General features: G+C 60.8%; 3 protein-coding genes across 8 annotated transcripts; 1 reads left to right on the forward strand and 2 right to left on the reverse strand.

Moving 5' to 3' along the window:
- Positions 1-399: 399 nt before the first annotated feature.
- On the reverse strand, positions 400-11,071 carry ZMYND10 (zinc finger MYND-type containing 10). Of its 3 annotated transcripts, XM_087743612.1 has the most exons (12): positions 10,955-11,071; positions 10,103-10,211; positions 9,408-9,524; positions 8,241-8,294; positions 7,989-8,141; positions 5,991-6,079; positions 5,601-5,701; positions 4,047-4,219; positions 3,607-3,732; positions 1,702-1,823; positions 1,374-1,499; positions 400-661 (listed from the first exon to the last, which is right to left on the reverse strand). In XM_087743612.1, exons 1-12 carry the CDS (start codon positions 11,050-11,052, stop codon positions 577-579), a joined length of 1,353 nt encoding a protein of 450 aa, XP_087599738.1. In that variant the 5' UTR covers positions 11,053-11,071; the 3' UTR covers positions 400-576. The 3 variants fall into 3 exon arrangements, with proteins under 3 accessions (XP_087599738.1, XP_087599741.1, XP_087599739.1); XM_087743615.1 differs by lacking the exon at positions 7,989-8,141; XM_087743613.1 differs by lacking the exon at positions 3,607-3,732.
- NPRL2 (NPR2 like, GATOR1 complex subunit) lies at positions 11,065-15,230 on the reverse strand. Of its 4 annotated transcripts, XM_087743616.1 has the most exons (11): positions 15,020-15,230; positions 14,665-14,756; positions 13,697-13,865; positions 13,347-13,455; positions 12,893-13,029; positions 12,508-12,605; positions 12,377-12,413; positions 12,129-12,222; positions 11,937-12,054; positions 11,572-11,714; positions 11,065-11,311 (listed from the first exon to the last, which is right to left on the reverse strand). In XM_087743616.1, the coding sequence occupies exons 1-11, from the start codon at positions 15,089-15,091 to the stop codon at positions 11,244-11,246; spliced, it is 1,137 nt and encodes a 378-aa protein (XP_087599742.1). In that variant the 5' UTR covers positions 15,092-15,230; the 3' UTR covers positions 11,065-11,243. The 4 variants fall into 4 exon arrangements, with proteins under 4 accessions (XP_087599742.1, XP_087599745.1, XP_087599743.1 ...); XM_087743619.1 differs by lacking the exon at positions 13,697-13,865 and having other exon boundaries at positions 14,667-14,756; XM_087743617.1 differs by lacking the exons at positions 14,665-14,756; positions 15,020-15,230 and adding an exon at positions 14,302-14,653.
- A 22-nt stretch (positions 15,231-15,252) lies between these two features.
- CYB561D2 (cytochrome b561 family member D2) lies at positions 15,253-17,492 on the forward strand. The gene is made up of 3 exons (XM_087743621.1): positions 15,253-15,544; positions 15,633-15,670; positions 15,910-17,492. The coding sequence occupies exons 1-3, from the start codon at positions 15,418-15,420 to the stop codon at positions 16,411-16,413; spliced, it is 669 nt and encodes a 222-aa protein (XP_087599747.1). The 5' UTR covers positions 15,253-15,417; the 3' UTR covers positions 16,414-17,492.
- The last annotated feature ends 152 nt before the right edge of the window (positions 17,493-17,644 follow it).

Consider the following 17,644-nt stretch of genomic DNA (forward strand, 5'->3'; position numbering starts at 1 on the left):
TGTGAGAGGAGAGGCGGGGGAATCGTCCTTGTGAGATGGCAGATGACGAACACTGGAGAAACTCATGTGCTTTTGCACAGCGAGGTGCTTGTGCTAACCACATCCTCTGCCTCTCTCCCCCTGCCGCTCTAACGACGGCTGCCAAAAGATAAGAGGCAGCATGGAGGCCTTCTTGCCCCCTTCCCTCCCCCAGTTCACATGCCTCAGCTGCAGAGGGCTTGGCCCTTTTAGTAACCACAACCTTATCGGCTCTTTTTTTCAGGTTCTCTGGGATTTCTGTTGTTGCAGAGGGGAAAAACGGACACACACCCCTCTCCCTAGGTGCAAGGGAGGGGAGGAAGCTGTTTAGCATCTTCAGCTAAGAGAATAAAACAGCAGGAGCCAAGCAGCAGTGGGGTGCACAAGGAATTTTACTGGAGAAGGCTGCGTGGCAGGGAGGTGGGAGAAGACGAGCCCAGCCAGCACTGCCTGGGGCTGGGAGCAGGGAGAAGGGGCCTTTCCCAGCTTCTCCTCTCTGGTTGCAGGGGGAAACTCTGCCTCATCGAGCCATGGGCCAGATGCCAGTTGCTGCTTCTTTTAGGGGTCATCTGCTCTCTTCAGCTCCCCGGCCATCAGATTGCAGGCAGCCTTGTGCTTCTGCCAGTGCTGGACCTGGCACGCCCTGCGGCAGGGAAGGTCACTGCTCAGGGACTCTGCTGCGAAGCAGGGTGCCCACAGCTCAAGCAGGGATGCAGCGGGACCACATCCATCCCAGGCGTGAACCAGTGACAAGGACAAACCCCAGCACCACACTCCTCCAGGCACAGGGTGGGGATCTGGCATGGGCAAGCGATACCCCAACAGGGAGGTGGATGCGGCCCCCAGTTCTGGGGGCTGAGACAGTTTAATGCCAGACCTTGCCCTAGGGTTCAGGACCAGAGAAGATTAATTTACTGTCACCATCCCAGCTGCCACATCCCAGCCCATCACCTGCACCCAAAGAGCCAGGGGAGCTTTTCTCCCCACTCCTGCCCCACCAAGGTGCAGGGGAGGGAGACAGTGTCACCATGGGAAACACAGCCTGCCGCTGCTGTTGGTGTGGGCTGGCAGACACACGGACAGGCAGCTCAGCACCTGGCAGCAACAACACAACACTCACCAGCATCTCCTCCACCAGCGTCCCAGCACATCAGCCCCACCGTAAGGCTTAGAGAGGTATGTGGCAAACAGAGCCAGCAGTGCTGAGCAGCGGTGGGACCCCGGGCTTCCCTTGGCCCTTTCACAGCATCCTCCGCGGAGGTCTGTGGTGCTCTGGGGAGCAGGGGGCACCGGGGGGCAGCAGGGGGACACTGGGAGGCTGCAGGGGACACAGGGGGGTGGCAGGGCTCCCTTACCGCGTGCAGTACCACTCGTTCCGGCAGCGAGAGCACCGCTTGGCCGCCTCCACGCCGCACACCCTGCAGCGGGGCTTGTCGGGGGCCAGAGCTTCCATCATGTCCAGGCTATAGGTCTGTGCCCACCTGTGGCAAGCAGAGAGGGGGCAAGGCTGCTCATGGAGAACTGCCGAAAAGCAGCGAGCTGTTCGCGCTGCACCCTGCTGCTGAGCGGACATCCCCAGCCAATGCTGCAGACGCCTCTGTCCTCCCAGTCCTGAGCTCCGGCCCCTGCTAATGAGGATACTGGCTCCACTGGGCATCCTGTGTGCATGTGCCAGGGCCTTACCTGCGTGCCTGGAGCTTCAGCTCCTCCTCGGTGGGGCTGAAGACGCGCTTCACCTGGTGCTTGGCAATGGCCTCCCACTTCCCCGCGTTTTTCTTGAGGATGTGGTCCCAGATGACGGGAACCTGGGGGGAAAGGCAGAGCAGGAGGAAGGGGTGCTTGCAGACCGGGCGAAGGTGCTGTGGTACGGGGGCATCTGGGGGGGGGTGGCTGACCCTGGGCATGAGGAGTGTACCCCCTGAGGAGGGTGAGTGGAGGCAGCACGTGCGGAGGCAAAGGTGCAGGGAGTGAGGGTGTGCTTTTGGGTACACGGAGGGGACAGATCCACTCGCCAACAAGCACTGAGGTGAAACAAGGCAAAACCTTCAGGGTTTTGGAACTCTCACTCCTTTGGGAGTGAGAGTTCAGCCCCAAGACCTGGGCTCCTGAAGAGAAAGCCCTGGGATCTCAGCACGCTGTGTGCCGGCAGCAGCATGAACCCCATGCTCTGGAGCCGTTTGCCTGAGCAGATTTTTCCACTCGTCACTTCCCTGAAGACGAGCACTCGGGGAAGAGCTGGCCGGCGCAAAAGCGCCAGCCAAGAGCGGCACGTGGAGTTCAGGCTCTGGAGAGGACGATGCTGCTTCAAACAGCGTTGCCTTCTCCAGCAGAGTAAAAATAGCCAGGCCTGGAAGGGGAGGAGGCTGCTCTGGGAGCAGCCGAATGGAAAAAGTCCTTTCCTCAGCTTGGCTCGGCGACAAGGAGTGAGTTCACCGCTTTCTGGGCAGAGCAGGGAGCCCATGTGTATGCTTCCAGCTCGCTCCCCCTGCCCACCCACTGGGCTCAGCCCCAGCCCTTGGCGGAGGCAGGAGCAGCACCAGCACAAAAGCAGAGCTACAGAGAAGGGCAGCAGCCTGGGCAAGGTCCCCAGCACAGCAGCTGCCTGTCCCGGCCCCACTGACACGCTGGCAGTTGAGGCACGTGGAGGAAATCCATAACCACCTCCGCTTTGCTGCCATCCCCAGCCCCAACCGCTCAGCCTGCCGGTCTGCAGCCTTCCCCAGCCCCAGCTCCCGGCACAGGCCATGCCTCCAGCTCAGCCGCAGCCAGCTCTGGCCAGGGCACATCACCCTCCTCCCAGGCCCCACGGCCAGCTGCGCTGGGGGCAGCACGCTCCCCCTCTGCACAGCCCAAGCGGCCACTGCCCAACCTACCCATCTGCTCTGGGAAGTGGCGCGGGAGCCTCCAGCAGTGGGGAAGAGCCTCTGCTCTCCCAGCTCTTCTCAGCTGCCTCTTTGCAGATCTGCCCCCACACAGAGTTTCTCCCCTCAGCTCATGAGAAGGCAGTAGAAACACTTTTCTCCAGAGATTACCACTGCACAGATTAAAAACCTTAAGAACCTCACACTGTTTGAAGACCCTCAGGGCCCAACTCCCAAGCCCCAGACATCAGCTGGGACCAGTCTGACTCCAGCCTCTATCACCAGACCTTCGCATCCCTCCATACACAGTGTGCCAAGCAGCCCCACACCAGGGCTGTAAAAGGGGACTCTCCATGGGGAGTCCAGAATTCAGCAGGAAAACACTGATAAATGTTAAATAAAGAGTTAATTGTCAAAACAAGCCAGGGGTTGTCTCTGCCCCATGCAGCCACCACTCCAGAGACTCTGCAATTTGGAGAGCTGTTTATAACCCAGCATTTATGCCTTTAGCTGCAACTGCTCGGCCATGGTGACAGCAGGGCAAGGCTCCCACGTCATCCATGGACAACTTTGCTGGCAATAAGGGTGTAACTGTGAAATGGGTGCTTGGCTGCTTTACCAGGGCACCACCTCTTCAGAGCTGAGCTTGGTGGGAGGAAAAGGGAGTAAGGAGCTATCAGGCTTAAAGCAGAGTGGCTGGAGAGGCTGAGGAAGAGCCACAGGATACCTGCTCCAGGACAAGATCCTTCTTGGGGGGAGCCGGCTCTGTCACTGCGAGGTGGCTCAGAAATCTCTGCATCTCCACCAGGTTGGGAAGCTGGTCAATGAGGACGTCTGTCAGGAATGCACGGAGCTGCAGCCACGGAGCGGAAGAGGACACCGAATGGAGAGAGGTCAAGACAAGGGAGCCAGAGCTGGGGAAGCAGCATGGCAAGAGCAGGGATCTGTGGGACACTGGCAGAGTGACCCGTGGGGGTCCCAAGAGGTGCACTCACAAACGCAAACTTTGCCGCTGCTGCTGGCACGGTGACAGACCCTGCTGCACTCCCACCACTGGCTCTTAGGAGCCCACAGCAAGGATGGGGAGAGATGCCCAGAGGTGCCTGGTGCTGGCAAGGTCCTACTCTGTGCTGCAGGGCCCACAGCCTTCGTGGTGTAGGGTCCTACCTTCAGGAGCTGGCTCTTGTTGAAGCCATCAAAGTGGTATTTGCGCTGGCATTCAGGGCTCAGCAGGAGGTTGAGGAGGGCAAGCCACACCTGCCCATCGAGTTTGGTCATCTTCACCTGGTCTTCAGGGGGCACCACGTGCCACGCACCATTCTCAAACTTCTTGAGCTTGCCTGAGGGACAGAAGAACACATGGCTCCAGGGAGAGACAGCGCTGCCCCAGGGAACACAGCTCAAAGGTGGGGATGCTGGTCTTCCTCACTCCACCACAGGCAAGCCCCTCTGCTTCTGCCTGCCTCAGTTTCCCCACCCCTTTGCTCAGCATAGCAGCCTTCTTGGTACTGAGACAATATATTAGAGAGCACAAAAAGCATAAAGAACATGTATTAAAACAATATGGCTGTGGCAGGAGCCGAAAGATCCCTGTGATATCTCCCTCTGTACTTGGTCAGGAGTGCAGAGCGCTGGTAGATGGTGGGGGAGCCCATGCTGCAGCAACAGAGGGGCTGGAGAGGCACGTTTTGGGGTATCAGCATGGCCAATACCCGCTCTTCTGGAGGTTCTTCTGCCAGTGAAAGCCAGAAATAGCACGAACATAACAGAAGGGACACAACAAGCTCAGGGAGCTGCTGTGCTGCTCTGGGGGGTGGAGAGGATGTAACCCTGCATATGCACAGCCTGGAAATGCCTTTGCACTCTGGTTTCTTTCCAGTCCCTCCCTCAGGGCCCTGGATCAAAGCTCCCTCTGACACCCTGAGCACACAGGCGGAGAGAAAGGATGCATTCCCTGGCTGGAGGAAGGAGGAAAGCTCCCACATCCAGCTGGGCTCCTCTCGACAGGCACAAAACCACGTGCTTCCCAGCATCTCTTCCTCCCCTGCCCGCGCTGTGACCCCCTGGTGCCGGGCTGCAGAGGGGAGTGTGTGTTCCCACGCCCCAGGCTGTGCCCCACCACTGCTCAGAGGCAGGCAGTGGGGAAGCTGGGGGCCTCTGGGGGGGCCACACCTGGCTGCAGAGGTGCAGGAGGCAGGGCTGATGGCGCAGGTGACGGCCAATGGGCACAACCTGATCAGAGGCCTTTGGCAAGAGTGAAGCTCAATGACCAGCAGCTTCAGGGCAATGGGTTTGCTGCCTGGGAGAGCCCATGTCTGGCTCCAGCTCTTAGCGCTGTCCGAGAGAGGTGCAGACAGGCTGAGACTGGCACTCTGGTCCCTCTGCTTCCAGTACAAGACTCCTCAGAGGAGCAGGTGAGGCAGGCAGATGTGCTACACTCCTGCTCCTGTTCTGGTCATGATCAGCTCAGAAGAGACACAGCCCTGTGCAAGGATTGGCTTTTGGGAGCACTGCTGCATCCCCAGCCCAGCTGTGCTGCAGCTGCTTTCGAGCTGAACAGCTTCAGGCAGGGAGCACGAGTGAGGAGCAAGAGGAGGAGGCCAGAGAGGAGGGTAGAGGGAGAGCAGCTTTCTGCAAGGGCTCCTGCAGCAGACCCGTCAGCAGATGCAGGTCCCAGCATGCCACCACGGCACCCCAGCTACCATGGGGCACGATCCGTACCTGCTTCGCGGCAGCTCCAGGGGCAATGCTCCACCAGCTCGACAAGGAGGCAGGGCAGGTTGTGGGTATTCAGCATCCGTGTCAGCGCACTCAGGGGCAGACTGGAGATAGACAGAAGGGTGAAATGGCACTCGTAGACAAATGCCAGAACAGATACAAATGCTCCCTGAGGCAATTGGGAGAGGCAGGAAAAAAAAACAATGATCTGGCTTCCTGCGAGTACCACGGAGCAGGATGGAGTGCTGCTGTGTTTTTGCCTCCCGGGGCGCAGTGCCACTGCCACCACGGATACAGTCAGCTGCTGAGAGGGGTCCAGGCACCCGCTGCATCCCCGCAGGAATCTCAACTGGAGAGCTCGGTGCCTTTTCTCTGCTGCTCCTGGGCACCTACCTCTCCACCTGATCGGTGATGAACCGCAGCACGGACAGGGCTTTCAGGGAAATCTCAAACTCCATCGTCTCCGCCTGCTTCTGCAGCTCCTGTGGAGGGACAAGCACAGCCTCAGGATTTCAGGCCCCATTTCCCAGGAGCTGCAGGGAGGCAGCCTGTTGGCTGCACATTGGTAACCACAGACTGTGGAGGAAACCAGAGCCCTGCAAAACAAATTCTGCTTCTCGTCTCAACTGTGCCAGCGCTGCCTGTTTGCCAGGGCAGCCATAGACGTGCTTGCAGCCCACTGTTGCTTGTCCCTCATCTCCCTGCCCCTAACAGGTCACGGGTGGCTACCACCAGCAGTGCCACTGCACAGGGACACCCCCTGAAAGAGGCCAGTCCCAGACTGCTCCTCTCTCCCCTTCTAGGATCATCTTGTGGCCCATGGCCCTGCAGAGACCTGTAAGATTGAGGGAGGGGGAGCTGAATGATCAGCAGAGGAACCAGAGGAGGAGGGAGAAACTTGGCCTGACCACCCTCTGACTCAGCCTCTTTCGAGACCATCGGGATGGCTAGGCTGAGAGGTGCCAAGTCCTTCTCCCTGGCCCAGGCGGAGTTTCTCCTCTCCAGTCCCAGACGCTCAGCAGCGCAGCTCACATCTTTGTGTGCAGAGAACTGACCTCAGCAACTCGTATTTCTCTAAAACGCCACTGCAACAGTTCCCTTCCAAATTCCTGCGGTAAGAAGCTCTGCGCTCCCCGTGCTGGTGCCCCACACGCTACTAAGCAAGCCTTATGGGCTTTTCCCCCCCACCTCCCTCTCCAAACTCCCCCAGTGAGGCAGTTTCCTACAGCTCCCCCTGGTATCCAGACCTCATCTCTGCTCCCTTCAGGCAGGGACTATCTTTTGCCTGTGCTTCTGGGGGACAGCAGATCCTGCTCCAGGGGTTACCACCATACACAGCCACAAAGGACAACAGGCTCCACAACACAGGAGAGGGCAGGAACAGCTTTTTCACGGGGGGTTATTGTATGTCAGGAGGGGCTGGAATGAATCAGAGGAAACCAGGGTCCTTATGAGACAAGCATTTTTTAGAACCCTATTGGCTAGAAAAGGTCAGTTTTTTAACTTGAACCATGTCAAAGCACTAACAGACACCCCCTTCCCCTCCCCAGCTGGAAAAACATTTCCTGGAAAACATCCCTATTGTGCTCCAGAGCCCTTAACTTCCTTCCCTTTTCTGGACGAGGAGCATGTGCTCGGGCAATAAGCCAAAGGATGGAGGCAATGCGGGGAGGTTCAGCCAAGCTCGCAGGCTTTCACTTTAACCCCACTTCTCCAGACACTCCTCAGATGTGCGCAGTTTAAGGAGAAAACTCAGTGTGCCAAGAAGCACCAGAAGCAAAGAGAGCTCCCGCACCGGGAAGGTGTGCATGGCTGCCTGGGAATACCTGACTGGGAACAGTTCCGGGCTCGCTGCTGGCCCAGCCCAGCACAGAGAAGAGGTATTTCTCAGAGAGCCAAGGAAGCTGGGGGGAAACACATTAGGACAATTCCTAGTCATATCGTACATGGATTTAGGGAAGGATCCCTCTCATGGTTAACCCTGGCTGGCTCCAGCAGCAGCCTGAGCTAAGGGGGTTTCACAAGCTCCAGGGAGACATACCCACAAAGCTTTTAAGAGCAATGGCGAATGGCCAAAACGCCTGCACTGATTATTTTGCCTCTCAACTCTCCAGCGTCCCCCCTGTCAGAACTCACATGGTGTCCTGCAGGAAGCCTCAAGCTGGCACTGTCATGAGGGAGGGTGGATGTGCAGCTGCAGGGTGGAGGGTGCAGCCACTGGCCCAGCCGAGCTGCTGGCATGGACCAGCACCAGACACCCTCCGAGATGGGTGGGAGGTGCTGGGGTTGCAGCCAAGGGGTTCTCCACAGGAAGGCCCCCCTGTGCCTCTTCAGGCTGCCCACATCCTCCATCACACATGTCTCCAGTGAGCTACAGGACTTTCTCCTCACCTGCATGGATGAGGGGCTGGCCAGATCCTCAGGATGAAGCTCCACTGGCTTCACTGTCTGTCCATTGACGCTCCGAGCTGCGAGCAGTGTCAGTTTTCGGTGGCAATAATCAATTAAATCTAGAATGCTGTCCTCTGCTGACTCGCAGATCTCCTTCACAATGACAAGAGTTTCACAGAGGGCCAGGCCCCACAGTCGTGGCTTTCCACCCGCAGGGGCTTTACACTGAGGAAAGCTGAACCTGCATCTTACCTTGTAAAAAAACACTGTCTCCAAGAGGTTAACGATGGAAGCTTCATGATGCAGCTGCAGGAGGAAAATGGCAAGAGTGAGGTAACAGTGGAACAGTCACCAGCACCGAGGACACAGGCCATGGGACAGGGAAAAGGGCTCTTCTAAGAAGCTGCTTAGTAGTTGTGGACAACTTCAAGTCCAAGAGCCAAACACAAGTGATGCAATCTTTAAAACAATTCCAGTTCATATTAATATTTATGTTAACATGCCTATGGCACTATAACATGCTGATAGAGAACCATGCTTCTCAGCAGGCAGGGCTCTTCAGAGCTCTGTCTCCGCACTACAGTGGCAGTACAACCGTAGCCCTGGCACCGGCATGGAGCCACTGCCTGACATGCGACAGCACTCTGCATGGCTGCGCTGCTCTCAGCCCCCTGGGACGAGGGCAGACAGCCTTGTCCTGAGACTGGGAACCACGAGATAACCGCCTCGAGGCAATGGTGCAGACACACGGCAGCCCAGACACCACCTTTCCCCAGCAAGGTGTTATCCTGGACTTAAAATGGGCTAAAACTTCCAAGCCTCAGGCAGATTCCCTTAGGTCAAGGGCTGCATGCCTGCACAGAGAAGCCCAGCTCCCAAGATCGCTTCCTTGCCAAGAATGGCCCAAGGGACCACTGCTGCCAGAAGCTCCGGAAGAAAAAGCTACTTTTTTTTAACCTGGAGGCATGTAACCTTGGAGAGCCCTCTGGTCAGAAGTACCAGAGAAAAACAGTGCTCAAAGAGGGGAAAATACCCTAGGGATGTTGATGCCTGGGAGTCAGGGTAGCACCAAGTCGCTGGGAGCTGCAAGCCAGGAGCACAGCCACCTCCAGGAGCAGCTTTTGCTGCATCCAGCAGCTCCAGCAAGCCCCTGAGTGGGATTAGGCAGGGGCGCAGACCTACACGGGGCTGAGCGTGCCTGGGAGCGGGTTCCTGTCCCTCCTGGGGGCGAGGACACAGGCTTGTTGCTTGTGGCTTTAGGAAACTAGGTGCTTCCCACCGTGTCACGCTGTCCACCACAGCTTCTCAGCCTGGTGGAACGCAAAACCTCAGCTCTGAGATCTTCAGGGTGAGATTTATTTTTAAGCGTGGTGGTGCCCGCCCAATTTCCAGGCTCATTGCCACTGCCCCTCTACTCACCACCACGTAGATGGGGAAGGTGCTTCTCGGCTTGAAGTCCTCCAGCCGGCACAGCACGGGAAAGATCTTGTGCTTCCAGATCTCCACAGAGATCAGCTCCCCAATGAGAACAGGAATCTAGACAGGGAAGGGATGCAGTAGCAAAGCCTTTCAGACCAGTGCCGAAGTGGGAACCAGTTTTATTGCTAATGCTCAGCCACACAGGCTTCGGAGTCATCTCACGGAGGAGGGCAGCCTTGGGGTGTGCTGTCTTTCTATTCACCCAGCTCAGAAATCAACAGCTTTTCACCAACAGACCAGAGGGCAGAGAGAGCTCCTGGGATTGCAAAGGGGGAAGATGACCCTGAGGAGCTGGGCAGGCCCAGGGCACCACATGTCCCGCTGCAGTCTGGCACGCTCTGGGGCAGCAACACCCCTGGTATAGGGCAGAGATCCGCAACCGGAGGGGCCGGTGCACGAAAGAGAACAAAGCAACCTCCAGAGAGGAACCAGAGACCAGAAAGTAGAAATACCACAGCTTGACCTTTAATTTTTTTAAAAAAGCAACACTGGCAAAACACCAGTCAAAAGTTTTTGCTGGAGATACAGCAGATTCTTCACTGTTTTATTCCAAAATTGCACATTGTCCACAAGACAACCCCGGCTCAAGGCTGAAGGCCTGGCATGGGGATCACTACCCACCCAAGGAGGCTCACCTTGGCGTAGGCGACCAGCAGCTCGGTGAGGAGCTGATCCTGGCCTGTGGAGGCGCTCAGGATGGCGTGCATGTTGAGCTTCTCCACAGACTCGTGCTGCTGAAGCCATCTGCGGGGCAGCCAGCACAGATATCAGTGCCAGAGACCTCCGGCCACCGGCTCTGGGGCTCTGCTGTGCTCCTGGAGAGGGTCCCTCGTGCAGGCAAACCTGCTCCCGGCACCCCCAGGAAATGCCCCAAGCCTGCCAGGCACCCCCAAACCCCATGCTGTCACCCTGAGCCTATGCTCCCAGGGGCTGCAGCTCCACCCGTGGCAGCTCCAAACCCACTGCCCTCCTGCCTGTCCCCAGCAACACTCACCATGAGACACCCCACTGGGGACACCCCAAAACTGGAGGTCCTCTTCTCCATCACCTCTCCCCACACAGAGTCTGGGGACATCCCAGGTCTGGACCCTTCCCTGTCGTGTGTCGTGTCCCCCCCGCCGGACCTTCCTCTCTCTCCCAGCCCTGCCAGGAGGGCTGCAGAACTGGGGACCCTCCTCTCCCCCCACCCCACCTTGACCCTCAGGACACCCCAAAACTGGGTCCCTCCTCTCTCCCCTAGACCTTCTGTGGATGCCCGCCCCCCCCCCCCCAGATGTGGGATCAATCCTTACCCCCAGTCAGAGCTTCCGAGTCGGCCCCAAAACCGGGTCCCCTCCTCTCCCCCCACCTCACACAGCCCCGACGGGGCCAACCCAAATTTAGAGCCCTCTTCTTCGTTCTTCCCCCTCGGGCCCCCCGGGGACACTCCGGAACCGGGGCCCTCCCCCTCCAGACTCCTGCCCCCATCAGAGCCGGCGTCCCCGCACCCCTGACCGCCGGCGTCCCGCAGCTCGGTGCCCTGCAGCGCCCGCACCAGCGCCTCGGCCTCGGCGGGCAGCAGCGGCGCCGGCCCGCTGGCGGCCATGGCGGCGGCGCGTCGCCACGGCAACGGGGGAAGGCGCTGGCGGCGCCTCTGCCGCCCCCTGGCGGCGCGGAGGAGCGACCGCGGCCGGCGGGGGCTGCGGGGACGCAGACGGGGGACAGCGGGGACAGAGGGGCCCCGGTGCGGGTCCCGGCTGCCGGCCCCGGTGCGGGCCCTGGCTGCTGGCCCCGCCGTCACTTCCAGCACACGATGATGTTGGGGTCGTTCTCCAGGCGCTCATCCAGCTCCTTGTAACTCATGCCTGGGGGAAAGAAGAGGCAGTGGGGTGTCAGTGGGGTCCCCGGCCGCGGTGTCAGGGGGGTGGCCGTGGTCCCCCCAACTCCTCCCCCTGGCAGCGTGGGCTTAGAAGCCCAGTTCAGCCCAGAGTCCCATCTCCCTGCAGTTTGCAGGCTCCCAAAAGGGGCAACGAGACCCCCAAACCAGCACCCAGCCCTGGGCACGCAGGCAGCCCCCCACCTTCCACCGCCCCCAAGAGTCGCACGGAGGAGGCCAGGTCCTCACCAGTCTTGCAGCAGATCTCATCGTAGCTGTGGCAGCCTGTGTACAGCCGGGCTGGGTGGCTCCGCTCATCCCGGGCGACCTTGACGGGGTACTTCTGGAGCCGTCGGATAAGGCCCTTCATCAGGCCAAACTGGATGAGCCTCCTGGGGACGAGGAGGGAAGAGACTGGGACCACGACGCTGAGGCCTCAAATACCCCAGCTCCCCCTATTCCCTTCTGGTTCCACCACGCCACACCACCACCTCAGCTTCCCCACCTACAGATGCAGGGGTCGCATACTCCCTCCTCGCTCCCCCACACTCGCCCCGCCATCCCCGGTGTCACCGCCGCCCTCGGGGACCCAGCAGGAGGGTGCAGGATCTGACCTCTCGTCCACCCTCTGGAGCTGCAGGGTGTAGCGGGAGATGAGATCTCGCACTGTCGTGCCAGGGCTCAGCCCACAGTACAGCTGGAAGACGTCCCTGAGGCTGGCTCGCTTGTGCCCTGTGGGGACAAGTCACCAGTCAGCCGCTGTCTCCCTCTGCCTCTGCTGGCAGCCCATGGAGGGGTCACCGTACCTTGTTTGGTGACGTAGGACAGACACTCTTCCTGGAGACACTTGTCATCCACCAGGTCCTGGACCTTTGGCGTGGTGCAGTAGACATTGGAGTACTGGAGGGCAAGGGAAAACTAGCCTGGCTCAGCCACGGCTCTGAGACAGACCTGCCCCTCTCCAAACCCCGCTGTCCCCCCTCCACGGCCACCCCGATGGCGCAGCCGCTGCCCGAACCCTGCTCATGGCCCCACGCTCCATGGCCTGACCCACCTGGAGTATGGAGACGAGTGTGACGACCCCGTAGTACCTGCAGACGGACAGGGAAACATGAGAGACCCTCTCTGCCAGCACCCACCAGCACCCCTCCTGCACGTTGGCCAGGCCCCCTTCCACACACTCACAGCAAGTTTTGCACGGCAATGCGCACCAAGTTCAGCTCCACATCGGCTTCTGCGGAAATCTTCTGGACATGCCGAAAGCCGTCGATGTAGGGCAGGATCTAGGAGGGGAGGGGGCAAGAGCTAAGAGGGGAGAGAGCAGAGAGGCCCAAGGCATCACCTCCGAAGCCCAAGAAACCCCTGCACCTGGGAGCACGCTGGGATAGGCGGGCTCCATCCTCCTGTTGAGCGAGTGGGTTGCTTGCAGGCCCAAGCACAAAGACAAAGGGAGCACCAAACCGCGCTCGTTAATGCGGTGAACTCTGGGACAGACGGACTCCCCTCTGCCCCCAGGCAGGCTAGAAACAGATCCCGTTCAAACTGTACTGCCCCGGTCAAGCACACAGACCTGCTGTGTGGTGAGATCCCACTGGGAGTTGACGAAGTCGTCCTTGTCTTGGGTGAAGACGGGGACATCATACTCCTGCACGATGGGGGGATCCGGGCGCTGCTCGATCACCTTCAGGTGGATGGTGTTCGACTCATCTAGCCGGGGAAGGAGGAGCGCTCAAGTTCCACAGAAACCTCTGCTCCCTTGGGAGCTTGCAACCGTCAGCCCCAGGACACCACCATGCTGCGCAGAGGAAGGTTTGCGGCCCATAACCCCATCCCTCCTGGCCCTTTGAGCCACCCAGGGCAAGGCTGGCTCAGACACCCCCCAGCTCCAAGCGCAGACAGGCAGGGAGCTGCCGGGAGCACCGCAGGCAGAGCCAACCCAGGCAGGGATGACCCGTCTGCCTCCCAGCGTTGCCCTGCCCTGCTCCTGCCCTCGCTGCTGGGCGGGGACAGCGTGGCTGCCGTACCTATGGGTAGGGTGCACCTTCCTTTGGCATTCAGCTCCTCCAGCAGGATGGTCATGATGGGAACCAGCTTCTGTTTACTCTCCTCGTTGGAGATGAAGCCACTTTCCAGCTAAAGAGAGCAGAAAATCGAGTCAGCTCCTCCCCATAGGATTACTGGCTAGAGGAACCGCACGTCTCTGATCCCGTCGTCCCTCAAACTCAAGTAATACCAGCACAATACTCTCCTCACTGTAAACCTGACCCCTGCCTGAGCAACACCCAGTGACCCACAATGTGCACCAGGACACCAGTGACTCTGTGGGGTGGATCTCAAGGCAGCCAGCCTGCCCTCGTGTCGGCTTGGGCCTCACCTCAAGGGTGGTGAGGTAGCCAGCCAGCTTCTTCACTATGGGCTCCAGTGCACAGGCCTTGGCTCTGGCATCGCACACAAAGCCCAAGTTGAAGAGCAGAGCGTTTCGGCTGTACTTCTTGTGCTCGATACACACAGGGCAGCCGATCAGCTTCTTCTCCATGGCTGTCCTGCAGGAAGACAAGTATAACCTGCACCTATGCCCTCAGGGAGGCCTGAGCCCCGCACAAGGCTAGCTCCCAGTTGGCCCTGGGGGTGGGGGCTTCTCTGCTTTGCAGGAAAAATGATGTGTAATCCCCAAATGCTCACAGTGCAAAACACACAGTCTGAATGGGGGGGGGGGGGGGGGGGCAGGGGGGAAGAGTCAACCATCAGAGAAGAAAACAGTCGCCTTTCAAAACCAGCACAGCTCTCTTTGGGAACTAGAGACCTTGGTTACTCTGGACTGCTGCTTCCCACTCCTCTCCCCCAACCATTTCAGACCACAACAGCACAACTGCTGCACAGGTATGTGGCTGAGCATCTCCTCAAAGATGACTCCATCTCATGCAGCACAACCAGTACACAAGCGGACACAGAGCCCACTGCCAGCATCAGTGCAGTCACCTGCATCTTTCCTGTTGGGCTAACCCACGCCGATCAGACCTGCTGTTCCCCAGCATCAGTGCCCTACAGCCTTCAAAACACTTCTGCTGGCCCGTAAGTCATTTGACTTTCCTGGATTTGAGGCTGACAGAGAACCACAGGCAGCACCAGCCACCCCCGGAATCAGGTACCCAACCCCCCTGCAGGGGCAACCGCAGGCATCGTAACCTGCTGACCCCCGGGACAGAAACCCCGTGAGCCCAGAGCTGACAGCCGGCGCTGTCGCAGCACCGAGCCGCCGTCTCCCGCCGGCAGAGACTGGCCCAGTGGTGGCGAGGACGGCAGCTCCCCGTGGGGAACAGACGGGCGGCTTGCAGCACTCACACGGTGATCAGCTTGTTCTGCAGCTCGGGCTTGGTGATGACGTACACCTGGATGGTGTCGAAGAGCTCCCGAGAGATGAAGTCCTCCGGGACCTGCAGCGGCACAGAAGGCCCCGCTCCAGCCTCCCCCGCCGCCCGGCCCCGGCCCCGGCCCCAGCCCCAGCCCGCCCCCGCGGCCCCACCTGGGGAGCGGCCCCCACCCCCGCACCCCCCCGTTCTCCCCTGTAGGCGCTCCCGGGCCCCCGCCCCCCGCCAGGGCCCTGCCCCGGTACCGGCCCCCGGTAGCTGCCTTCAGACCCCGGTCCCCCTCCAGGCCCAGGCCCAGGCCCAGGGGCAGGCGCAGACGCCCCCCACACCTGGTAGGTGATCTTGGGCCCCAGCGTGGGGTGGAACTCGCTGAAGAAGACGCACTCGATCCTGCCGCCCATGGCGGCCCCAGGAAGCGCCCGCTCGGGCCCCGGGACGGCTCCGGCGCGGCAGCGAGGTCGGCGGGGAGCGGCCCGCAGCGCGCGTGAGCCCAGGGCCCTGCCGGCCACCGTAGCGCCGGTCCCCAGGGACGCCGCGTCACAGGGCCGCGCCAGCGGGGACGGGCCCTCACCCTGAGCGACAGCGCAGCCCACCCATTCAGCAGCGGCGCGGCGCGGGGGAGGCGGGTCCTAGCGCGGACGGACAGCCTGCCCTGCCCAATCGGGATCCGCGCCTCGGCCCGCCCGTCTCGGCGGCGGCGGTGGCGGCGCTTCCCCCCGCGGCCGCCATGGCCCTGACGGCCGAAACCGAGTCCCGGCTGTACCGCTCGCTGCGCGCCGCCGCCGGCGCCGCCGCCCACCTCGTAGCGCTGGGCTTCCCCACCGCCGTGGCCGTGCTGGCGCGGCCTGGATCCAGTGAGTGCCGGGGCGGGGCCGGGGGGGGCGGGCCGGACCGGGCCTCTCCTCAGCTCACCTCACCTCAGCGGCTGCCCTTCCCTTGCAGGCCTCTTCTCCTGGCACCCGCTGCTCATGGCCCTCGCGGTAAGTCCCGCCGCCCCGGTTACCGGCCAGCTCCCCGTGCTGCCCCCCCGCCGTGGGCACCTCCCTCAGGAGGGGAAGGGGCCCCGCTGGCGGAGAGCGCCCGGCGCAGAGGGTGAGGCCCCTCTGCTCCCCGTGGGTGGTGGGAGGCTGAGCCCCGGGAGACGCCGACCTGCTGCCGCTTCTGCCCCCGGCCGTGGTGGGGGCGGCCGGTGCCAATCCCCCTGCCCTCTGTCTCCCAGTTCTCCTTCCTGATGACGGAAGCCCTGCTGATCTTCTCCCCGGAGACCTCGCTGCTCCGCTCCTTCTCCCGCAAAGTCAAAGTGCGGGTGCACTGGGCCCTCCAGCTGCTCGCCCTCCTCTGCGCCCTCCTGGGGCTGGGCATCATCACCTACAACAAGCACCTGAACGGCAAGGCCCACTTTGTGACCTGGCACGGCCTGACGGGGCTGCTGACCGTGCTGTACACCGGCGGGCAGTGTGCAGGGGGGGTGCTCCTGCTGTACCCCAAGCTGATGAAGAACTGGACGCTGGCCAAGCTCAAGCTATACCACGCGACCTCGGGGCTGGTGGGCTACCTGCTGGGCTGTGCCAGCCTAATGCTGGGCATGTGCTCTCTGTGGTTCACCACCTCGGTGACCAGCATCTCCTGGTACCTTGCCATGCTGTGTCCCCTTCTCACCAGCCTGGTTATCATGAACCAGGTGAGCAACGCTTACCTGTACCGCAAGCGGAGCCAGCACTGAGGGCCCAGCGCAGATCTGAACTTTCCCTGCGCGAGCTGGCGAGGCTGGGGCTCCCCCCTGCAGCCCCCCATGGGGGTCCCCTGCTCACACAGGGTCTCCTCGGTACTAGATTTCTACCTGTTTGTTTCTCGTTAGTCCTGGATTGTCAGTAGTGTCTCATCCCCAGGGAGCAGCTATGATGTGCGTGACACCGAGTGGGCAAGAGCTGCCCATCTCATGCCTGCCTCGGTGGGGACGTTACCCAGCACAGGTAACGCCGCTGGTCCCCGCGGCAGCTTGGTGCTCAGTGCTGGGAACCAGAGGGTTCACTCAGGATTCCTGCTCCTTTTCCCTTCACTTGCCACCCAGGGCTGCTTTGGAGCAAGCAGGACAGGAGCTGTCACATTCCTGGTGAGGAAGGCAGGGAGTCCCCGCTCGCCCAGGAGGCTGCAGCGGGTACTGTGCTGCCTCTCCTGCCACAAGGGCAGCTTGGCCAGTGAAAGCGCAGGGCAGGGCTGTGGCTTCAGCCCGGCTGAAGCGGGGTGGTAGCACCCACGGCATCCGTCCCCTCGGCGTAGCCCTGCTCAGGGACCTGGGGGCTCCCGGGGACTGGTGTGGTCAGCCCTGCCCGACGGTCGTGGATCTGGGCACCCATCACCACGCACAAATCCTTCCCACAGGCTGGGACAGCAAAGCTTCAGCCTGGCAGGAGGTGGGGGTCATTTTACAGAGCAAATTACCAAGCCGAGATGCAAACCGGCAGCCTGTGAAGGCGTTTTGTCCCTCCGAGGGGCACAGGGAACATGTGGGGGAAGCAGGGCTTGGGACGAGCCCTTGAGCCAGCCTGCGAAAGAGCCCTCAGGAAGGCAGAAAGCAACCTCCTTGCCTCTCGCCTTGCTGGCGCAACAGCCTGCCTTCCAGCCCGCTCACCATCGGGGCAGCCAGGCGCCGCAAGGCTCCATCTGCCACAGCGGCCCCGTGGCTCCTCCTGGGCACCTATCCTGCTCTTGGCCAGGCCGGAGAGCTGGGAGCAGCTCCCAGGCTGGGAAATTCCTCTGTATCCAGAGCTTTTATTCAATAAAGATTTCAGGCAGCTACAATTCGACAAGCCCTCTTTACTACCCGAGGGACTTCTGGGGTGCAGGCAGACATCCCCCCCCTGCGGATTTCCCACCTCCTCCTGCTTGCAAAGGGTGTCTCCGAACCTGCTGGGAGCACCCGTAAGGAAACCCCTTCCCCAGGCTCCTGCACA

The sequence above is a fragment of the Nipponia nippon genome, unplaced genomic scaffold, assembly GCF_047370975.1.
Source record: "Nipponia nippon isolate SJK-2023a ecotype South Korea unplaced genomic scaffold, ASM4737097v1 scaffold_9, whole genome shotgun sequence".
Lineage (NCBI taxonomy): Eukaryota > Metazoa > Chordata > Aves > Pelecaniformes > Threskiornithidae > Nipponia > Nipponia nippon.

Excerpts from the sequence above, each read along its gene's own strand:
- ZMYND10 (XM_087743612.1), bottom strand. The coding sequence starts at position 11,052 with ATGGCCGCCAGCGGGCCGGCGCCGCTGCTGCCCGCCGAGGCCGAGGCG. Across the intron at positions 1,500-1,701 it reads CTGAAGCTCCAGGCACGCAG|GTGGGCACAGACCTATAGCC; the intron begins GTAAGGCCCTGG and ends TGCTTGCCACAG. Across the intron at positions 662-1,373 it reads AACGAGTGGTACTGCACGCG|GGCGTGCCAGGTCCAGCACT; the intron begins GTAAGGGAGCCC and ends TCCCTGCCGCAG.
- NPRL2 (XM_087743616.1), bottom strand. The coding sequence starts at position 15,091 with ATGGGCGGCAGGATCGAGTGCGTCTTCTTCAGCGAGTTCCACCCCACG. Across the intron at positions 13,030-13,346 it reads AAGGTGCACCCTACCCATAG|ATGAGTCGAACACCATCCAC; the intron begins GTACGGCAGCCA and ends TTCCCCGGCTAG. Across the intron at positions 12,223-12,376 it reads CACTCGTCTCCATACTCCAG|TACTCCAATGTCTACTGCAC; the intron begins GTGGGTCAGGCC and ends CTTGCCCTCCAG.
- CYB561D2 (XM_087743621.1), top strand. The coding sequence starts at position 15,418 with ATGGCCCTGACGGCCGAAACCGAGTCCCGGCTGTACCGCTCGCTGCGC. Across the intron at positions 15,545-15,632 it reads GCTGGCGCGGCCTGGATCCA|GCCTCTTCTCCTGGCACCCG; the intron begins GTGAGTGCCGGG and ends CTTCCCTTGCAG. Across the intron at positions 15,671-15,909 it reads CGCTGCTCATGGCCCTCGCG|TTCTCCTTCCTGATGACGGA; the intron begins GTAAGTCCCGCC and ends TCTGTCTCCCAG.